The sequence below is a fragment of the Nicotiana tabacum genome, chromosome 9, assembly GCF_000715075.1.
Source record: "Nicotiana tabacum cultivar K326 chromosome 9, ASM71507v2, whole genome shotgun sequence".
Lineage (NCBI taxonomy): Eukaryota > Viridiplantae > Streptophyta > Magnoliopsida > Solanales > Solanaceae > Nicotiana > Nicotiana tabacum.
Window position 1 is genome coordinate 11,375,314 of NC_134088.1, and position 9,195 is coordinate 11,384,508.

Here is a 9,195-nt window from a genome sequence, read left to right on the forward strand (position 1 = left end):
ACTCGTCACCCTTCGCCTTAATATAACCTGTCGATCTTGACAGAGCTTGAACAAAATCTTCAAACAAATCAAACCTAACCAGTATATGTCGATATTCCAGTTATCCAATATTACAGTAGCCTTTGACATCAAATGTTTGGAAATAATCTATCGTAGTTTTTGTAGATCAGGTTTCCCATACGAAAATTTGAGGATTACAGCTTGATGTAAACCATCTTCCATTGTGAAAGCATTCACCTCTTCAATGGTGAATTCCACAGTAGGTTCACCATGTTCAAACGTTACTGGACAAAGCTCCAGTTTTGACGATTTTGCGGCAGATTGTTTTGACAGTAGATGCGAGGCATAAGACTGCTTGGTATTATGATTATGAACTGATTCTTGATTGTTTTGGATTGCCTCTCCCACAGCCAAAGGCTGGGGAGAGGTCGTAGCAGCCATGAAGCTCTTCAAAACTCCAAAAAGCAGATAAATTTAATAAAAATTTCTGCGTTCTACAGTAAACACGAAATGAAAATTAAGATCTGGAAAAATTGGCTATTGATTTGGGGATGAAACCAACTGGGGATTGTTCGCAATGAGAAGGGGGTTCTTTTGCGACCAATTTGGTGAATTTCCACTGCCGGAATATGGAGTTATGGCTGGTAAACTGTTGCGTTGCTACTGTTCATCGCAGCTAGAGAGAGAAACTATTCAGTTATATATATATATATATATATATATATATATATATATATATATATATATATATATATATATATATATATATATATATATAAGTATGATGTCTGCTTTAGATCTAGGGCCGCACGGCTTTAAGACGCATTACTAGAGTCTACGACTTGTTTGCTTAAGCATATCTCCCGCGTTTTGTCGATGTGGGATTCGCCTAGGGTATCACATACACCTCCCCCCATAGGGACTCATCGTCCTTCCTGAGGTTTACCCCACTATCGTTTAAGATTTCATGCAGAGTGACTCTAATATCATATGTAAAGTCGCTTGCGCAAAATAATATCGTACCTAACACCTTATAGTAGTTAAAAATATCTTACAAGCTGACACTCTCTAAAACCAAGAAAATCAATTTATAATATATATATAACTGTATATAATATATAAAGAGAATTGACACTCACTAAAACCAAAACAAATCATTTATCTCAATTTTTTGGCTTTTCCTCCTATTTCCTTCATTTATGTACTATATTAAAAAAAAAAATACATGATTCTTCATTAAATATCATTATTTCATATTAATTACAACTCTTTTCACCTCCCCCAACTTCTCCTATTCTGATCCCATAAATTCACTTTTGTTTGTGTCTATATTTCAACTTATGTAGGTTGAGGTAATGCTTCCTTTCATTTAAGCTTTGATTTGTTGATCTGAATTTGTCAATTACGTAATTCAATTCCTACGTGTCTGAATTTGAGGTTATGCTTCAACTTATGTGTTTGCTGGAGAATTAAGGTTGGTTCAACACCCAAAGAAAATGTATCAACTAGACATGATGCAAGACATCGATCTTAGGGCATCGTCTGTCCTCCAAGAAAATGAAAGACCGATAAGAATACCAATTATTATGGACATAATCCGTCATATTCCTTTAAACGATTTTGAATGCTTACCAAAATTATCACGAGAAAGCATAGGAGAATTAGGTCGAGTTGATAGAGCAAATCGTGAAATTGCCCTTATTAGAAGAGACTCGATTTGTGTTAATTCCTGCACATGCGATTGAAGCAATGTAAGAAGTGAAGGGTGGGAAGACGAATATGAAGGAGAATATAAGTGAGAACTATAGAATATTTCTTGATATGTTGATATCAAAAGACGTTGTTGAAGTAACTTGCATGGCATGCGAGTATTTTCAATATTACCTCTTGAACTCAACTTATCAAAACATATGTTATACTTCTCAATCACATTCACCTTCATTTTTAAATTCTCTCCCTTCACCATCTCTATGCTTCAACCACATGCCTCGATGCAGGAATAGGCGCAAACTCGGTCTCTTCCTATAAGGGTAAGTTCACAACTTGCTCTATCAACTCGTCCTCATTCTTGCTTGCCTTTTCGTGATAATCTTAGTAAGGATTCGAAATTGCTTGAAAAATACGACGGATTAATGTCCACAACGATTAGGAATCTTCTTGGACTTTCATTTTCTTGAAGGATTGATGAGGCCATAAGTTCAACATCTCGCATCATATCTAGTGGAGAGGAACATGTGAACATACAAGCATTTGATTTAATTTGTAAGATCATGTGTCTTTGTTCTCTATGTCAAGATATAACTTTTTGGCTATATGATACTTGAAATGAGCGATTATAAAATCCATCATATGTGATAGTAATTAAGGTGCACGTTTTGCATGGCTGCTGAGATTGTCGTTTCGATGCTCGATTGTCCGAAGATATGGAGAAATTTAAAACCTAAATATTGTAAATTAAATTACGATTGACAAGGGATAAAAATGCACATTTATTTTAATTTCCTAATTTGTGGTGCATTATATTGTAAATATGCACAGAAGAGGTAAAGCTTTAAATAAACTTCCATTTTATCTCTTAGTGTTGCGGCCAAATGCACATGCAAGTATACATAGTCGTCAAGTAATAAAGTGATTAAAAGTGGGATGTCGAACCCATGATACTTGTTATCAACTATTAACTAAATTAGACTATCCAAATTATTTAAACAAGAATTAAACCTAAAAGTATTTGAATCTAAACTAACTAAAATAAAGAAAAACAAATAGTAGTAAATTCAAAACAAAGGAAGAGCGGACTTTTATGTTATCAATGTGATGAAAATGACCAAGGGTCATGGACAATCTAGCAATCCTACTGTATTGACTAATTAATTTATCTGGTTTGTTGGTTGACGGGATTATTATTGCTCATAAGAATCTGTCGAGTTCTTACTCACCTATTCAAAATAACCTAATACCTATATGTCTATAGAGTTAGAATCAACAAGAATACATTTATAATTCTCGTATAATAACTAAGCAAGACAATTAGCATATGTCTATCCTAACTGCGAATCCATTCCTCCATCCCAGGTTCAAGAACTTGCTCTACTCAATCCTATATGCAATCTAGAATTCTCACTTTCGAGTTCAATTCTAGATTTTTAGATAGTATTGATTTCCGAACTAGGGCAACTGGGTGCCTGACCTCACGAGGCCAGGTCTGGAACGCGCCTGGAACCTCGTGAGGCCAGGCTCTTTTCGTATTCCCATTTATTGCAAATCGTAACAAGAATTTACATGATCTTTTTCACTTTTCATCTATCTCCAATAATGTCCCAAGAATACTATCGCATATATTCTTCTCATTGTGCATCAGATCAAGATTGTGCCTCAATTTGTTAGTTTCCCAGTACGGTAGTTCAAAGAAGATGGATCTTTTCTTCCATGGACACTTGTTATCCCGAGACCTTTTCTTTTGGCCCTTTCCAAAGACATTCTTGAATTCACGCAACTCTTCGAGGACTTCTGTATCCGACAAAGGAGTATGTGCAAGTCTATGATCCTCCTTACCATCAAATGATTTCTTATCTCTTCGAAATGGATGTTCAGGAGGCAAAAATGTCTAATGACTCATGTAGCACATCTTATGACTATGCTTGAGATATTGAGAGCATGTGCCATAATTACAAGTGGGGCATGCAAATTTTTCCTTTGTTCTCCATCCAGAAAGCATTGTTAGTGCAGGAAAATCACTAATTGTCCACATTAACGCTGCACGCAATTGAAATATCTGGTTAGATTCGGCATGAAATGTTTGTACACTGAATTCTCATAGTTCCTTCAATTCAGCAATTAGTGGTTGTAGATATACATCTATATCATTTCCCGGAGATGACATACCTGGGATGATCATTGACAACATTATATACTCTGGCTTCATGCAAATCCAAGGCGATAGATTATAGTTCATTAACATAACAGACCACGTGCTATGTGAAATGCTTATTGTTCGAAACAGGTTGAAACTATCACTTGAAAGACCCAATCTAACATTGCGAGGGTCGCTAGAGAATTCAGGGTGCAAGGAGTCGAATTCCTTCCAAGCATCACTATCAGCAGGATGTCTTATATTTCCATCATTCAGTCGTTCAATAGCATGCCATTTCATAGCTACAGCTATTTCGGGACACATGAATATCCTCTGTAGCCAAGGCTTTAATGGAAAGTACCTTAAAACCTTTGCAGAGGTTTTGGTCTTTTTATTAGTCAAGACATTAAAAACATTCTTCCATCTAGAAGACCCACATACAGAACAATTATCCGCATTTACATTGTCATGGCCAAATAACATGCAATCATTAGGACATGCATGTATTTTTTTTTATAATGAAGACTCAAATCTTTTATCATGCTTGTTGCTTTGTAGAAAGACTGGGGTAGCTGAGCAAACGGAAATGCCTCTTTTAACAACTCCAACAAGTCTGTGAATGCCACATTACTCATCCCATAAATGCATTTAAACAAGTACAACCGAATCGTAAAATCTAATTTGGAGAAATTCTCACACCCTGGATATAATTCTTCTTTTCCTTCTTCTAGTAATTTAAAGAATCTGTTTGCATCTTCCGATGGTCCATCCCTTACTCTTTTATGTCCCAAATCATCCTCGACATTTCGAAATGTATCATGAAGTAATCCATCAATATCGTCATATATGTCAGAACCTTCTTCATTACTGCTTGGACATGCAGTCTTTCTCGAGGAAAATCCTTCCCCGTGGAAAATCCATTTGTTGTATCCATGAACAAAACCATTAACAATCAAGTGGTCTTCCACCACATTTCTATGATGCCAAAACAATTAGCGCACTCTTTACAAGGGCATAATATTTGTTTTACTTGGGAAGCTCGTTCAAATGCTTTATCAAGAAATTTATTCACTCCTTGTATGTACTTATTAGTTGACCTTCGAAGGCCCATCCACATTTTATCTCTGTTATCCATTAAATTACTTTTATCCTATATGACACCAAAACAAACACTCACTCTATTTCATATTAAATGAGGTACTTTTCTTTTTAGTCTGTTCCAAAACAAATGACACATTTTTAAATTTGAAAATAATTCAACTTTAAACTCTTTTATTTTACCCATTTACCCTTAATGAGAAGCTTTTATAGCTACACAAATGTCATGGTCCCACAAACTTTTTACCCCTTAAGCTTTTAAGACCACAAGTTTCAAAAGTCTTCTTCTTTTTTCTTAAACTCCGTGCCGAGACAAACTACCTCATATAATATGAAACAGAGGGAGTAGTATAAAATTGGCTTATATACTCTTAATAAAAAAATCAGCTAATAAAATCAAAATTATATGGATTTCATTATTGCAAAATTTTAAAAGAGATCACTACCAACCAATAAAGTTGTTTGACTGCTTCTACAGGAAAAAATCTAAATTTACAAGATATATATAAATGCAAAAGTTCTGGCACTCTATATACAAGGCTGAATTAAGTATCATCTGAATTTGACTTGATACTTCATTCCACAAGGATGTTAATGACTTATCTCACATAAGGTATGTCCAATAAATTAGTATCTGAAAGTAATCAGCAATACAAATTATTCAATTACTTGTCCATGGCAAGAGGCAAGGTGTGGCCCCACCAGCAAACACCCACTTGGTTATTAATTATAAGAATTTTTTAATGTACCTTTCTGGCAACACAGAAGGTCCTTCCAGTTATGCAGGCTGAGTCTTGGAACATATAGCTCTCATATGACATATTCCAGAAAATGGACAGGCAAGTTCAAAAACTTAGCAGCTAATTCAAACTCAGCTAATTACATGGATTGACTACTTATATTGTGTAAGAGTTTTTACATATAGAGAAAGTTGATGTTATATTAATCAATAGTCTAGCAAGTGTTGCCTAAAGCATTGATTCTCTTTACCTTTTTAGTTTGAATTAAGTTTTCTTCAAATAATCAAGAACCATTTATTGCTTCTAATTTGTATTAAGAGTGTCTTTACACTGATGAACAGGTTTATAGAGTGGAAGTTCATGGAAATTAGGCAAATGAAATAGAGCAAACAATAATAACACATAAAACTAACAGATAAAATGTGATCAATGTATTTCTTATTCACAAAACATCCTTTGCCGCAGATTTAACATGAAGAGTCAAGTAGCAAAAAATAATAAGAAATCCCTTAATGTAACACCATGCTCGTATAGTTTGCCGAGAGTATAAAACGACAGACCATATATTTTGGTGCTCAAATCCTTCCCGTTAGTTAGATCAAAAATTCCAACTAAAAATACCTCAAAAAACCCTAAACAAAGTTTAATTTGTTTTTCCAACTAACTAGATAATTACAGTTTTACAAACTAGAAATGAAAAAATTTATCATATAATACAAACAAAGGACAGAGTAAATTATTGGGTTTATATGAAACTTACCAGAGAAAGAAAGTAGTAGAAGCGGCGAAACAATTTTCCGGCAAAACAATAGCGAAAGCGAACAACCACAGAAAATATCAAACACGAAAAAATACCGGTAATTTACATATGAGATTCCCTTTTATTAGCCGAAATGGTTGTCCTTCTTCGGAATTCCTTCGTTGAAGTAGGCCGCACAGTTCGTCAATGGCGGATTTTTCTAGGTTTGAAGACGAGAGAGATGAAAGAGACGGGTGCTAATGAGAGAGACGATGCGTTTCTAACTTAAACGCTTAGTATTAAATTTTTTATGGGGTCATCATTTATTTTTAGTTTTTTTAATAAATACGTAGGAGGGAAATTACGGAGGAAAAAATAAACCGTCCCAATAAATATTTTATTTCAGCAAACTGTTCCCATAAATAACCCTATTGTATCGCCTTTATAAACCGTCCTCATAGCTTCATTTATTGTGACATTTACTATCCTATTGGAACGGTTTTGCTTTAGAAGTGTACCAAAAGCCTTTTCACTCTATTGGAATAATTAAAATTGTTCCAACACATAATCTATTGTAACAGTTCTATAACCGTTGCCAAATAACTATTCCAATAGAACCATTATTTAGTAGTGCCAGGCGTCGCCTGGCTTGTTGCCTGGTGCTGGGCTTCATCCGATTTTCATCTTTTCGTGATGTTTTAGTGTTTCTTCAATATCCCTTTGTGCAACATCCATTCCTTTTCACGTCTTACTGATTCTACACATGAAAACAACTTAATTAAGCTCAAATATCGCACTAATTCATTATTAAATACCGAAATATAAGGTAAGTAATGCATTAAAAATATACAATATAATTATAGCCAAACATCGCTTATAAGTATATTGTTAATAAATTTTCTGTTGCAAAAACATCGAGTTTTGATTCTTAAGTTTCCTTAATAATACTTGAGTAAGTGAAGAATATTATTTTTTTCAAAGAAGCACAACGGACACCATGTATTAAAATGTATATATTATAGTCTACGTTACAATTTTTGGGTAAAAGTTATATTGTTTTGATTTTTTTCATGCAGAACAAGAGAAAATTAATGGAGCTTAAATAAAAAATATCTCTTCCTTCATTTTCGGTTGAGTTATATATGTTTTTATTTACATTGATTGGACAAATCAACATCAAATTAAGTTAGCATCTCTTATATCAAATCTTCAAAAGTAAATGCATCAAAATCTAATTAAACCAGCAAAGAAGGAAAAATGGTGATTTCTGTAGATAGTCAAATTTTTAGCATTTGGAGCACACTACTAGAATTCGGCCAAAAAGCGACCAAATATTGGCGACCAAATTTGGTCTGTTAAGAAAAGCGACCAAAGTTGGTCGCCAAACTACCGAAAATAATAAAAAAAATATTTGAAATGATTTAGCGACCATAGTTGGTCGCTATTTGGACGCAAATTTAGTCAAACTGTTGACTGGACTGGTCAGACTTGCTTGGTCAAAGATACACTGAGTTTAACGACCAATGTTGGTCGCAAAAGTGGGACCCACACAATTTTTTTTAATAATTTTATTATTATTTTATAAAACTTATAAAATATAAATATATATAATTTAAAACTTGCGACCAAAGTTGGTCGCTAACTGAAGGATAAGAAGATAGCGACCAACTTTAGTCGCTAAAGTGGGACCCAGTTATAATATTTTAATAAATATATATTTATGTAAAAAATTTATAAAATATAAATAAATATAATTCAAAATTTAGCGACCAAAGTTGGTCGCCAATGTGGGACCCAGTTCTAACGTTTAACAATTTTTATTATTAATTTAAATATTATATAAAATATAAATAAATCTGATTAAATTTTAGTGACCAAATTTGGTCTCTAATTTAAATTCATGTACATTTAGTGACCAACTTTGGTCGCTAAATTAAATTCATTTAAAGTTAGCGACCAAAGTTGGTCTCTATATGGTAAAATTTAAAAATCACTTTTGTGTTTACTATGTAAATAATATAAATGTAAGTCGTTAATAATTTTGTAATACAAGGGATGAATAGTACTACGAAGCGGGCGTGTGTGTCTATATATACAATATATGTACTTACGCTATACTATGCACTAAGTATAAGTGTATGAGGTAATACCGTATCGAATATAGCTTATATATATATAATATATGTACTTACGCTATACTATGCACTAAGTATAAGTGTATGAGGTAATACCGTATCGAATACAGCTTATATATATACAATATATATACTTACGCTATATTATGCACTAAGTATAAGTGTACTAGGTAATACCGTATCGAATATAGCTTATATATATATATATATAATATATATGTACTTACGCTATACTATGCACTAACTATAAGTGTATGAGGTAATACCGTATCGAATACAGCTTATATATATACAATATATATACTTACGCTATATTATGCACTAAGTATAAGTGTACTAGGTAATACCGTATCGAATACAGCTTATATATATATATATATATATATATACAGCTTATATATATATAATATATATGTACTTACGCTATACTATGCACTAAGTATAAGTGTATGAGGTAATACCGTATCGAATACAACTTATATATATATATAATATAGCTTATATATATACAATATATATACTTACGCTATATTATGCACTAAGTATAAGTGTACTAGGTAATACCGTATCGAATACAACTTATATATATATATATAATATATGTACTTACGTTATACTATGCACTAAGTATAA

General features: G+C 33.0%; 1 protein-coding gene and 1 long non-coding RNA gene across 2 annotated transcripts; both read right to left on the reverse strand.

The window, feature by feature from the left end:
* Positions 1 to 3,289: 3,289 nt before the first annotated feature.
* Positions 3,290 to 4,985, reverse strand: LOC142163788 (uncharacterized). The gene is made up of 4 exons (XM_075220927.1): positions 4,948 to 4,985; positions 4,433 to 4,825; positions 4,034 to 4,274; positions 3,290 to 3,604 (listed from the first exon to the last, which is right to left on the reverse strand). The coding sequence occupies exons 1-4, from the start codon at positions 4,983 to 4,985 to the stop codon at positions 3,290 to 3,292; spliced, it is 987 nt and encodes a 328-aa protein (XP_075077028.1).
* A 354-nt stretch (positions 4,986 to 5,339) lies between these two features.
* Positions 5,340 to 6,761, reverse strand: LOC107760814 (uncharacterized). The gene is made up of 2 exons (XR_001642468.2): positions 5,698 to 6,761; positions 5,340 to 5,582 (listed from the first exon to the last, which is right to left on the reverse strand). It is a non-coding gene; the product is annotated as an uncharacterized LOC107760814 (long non-coding RNA).
* Between the last annotated feature and the right edge of the window lie 2,434 nt (positions 6,762 to 9,195).

What these genes read in the sequence shown, in the direction of transcription:
- LOC142163788 (XM_075220927.1), bottom strand. Translation starts at nt 4,985, where the DNA reads ATGGATAACAGAGATAAAATGTGGATGGGCCTTCGAAG. An exon ending in TTGTTAAAAGAGGCATTTCC is followed by an intron (nt 4,275 to 4,432) that starts GTTTGCTCAGCT and finishes TGGGTCTTCTAG; the next exon opens with ATGGAAGAATGTTTTTAATG. An exon ending in TCTCTAGCGACCCTCGCAAT is followed by an intron (nt 3,605 to 4,033) that starts GTTAGATTGGGT and finishes ATGAGTCATTAG; the next exon opens with ACATTTTTGCCTCCTGAACA.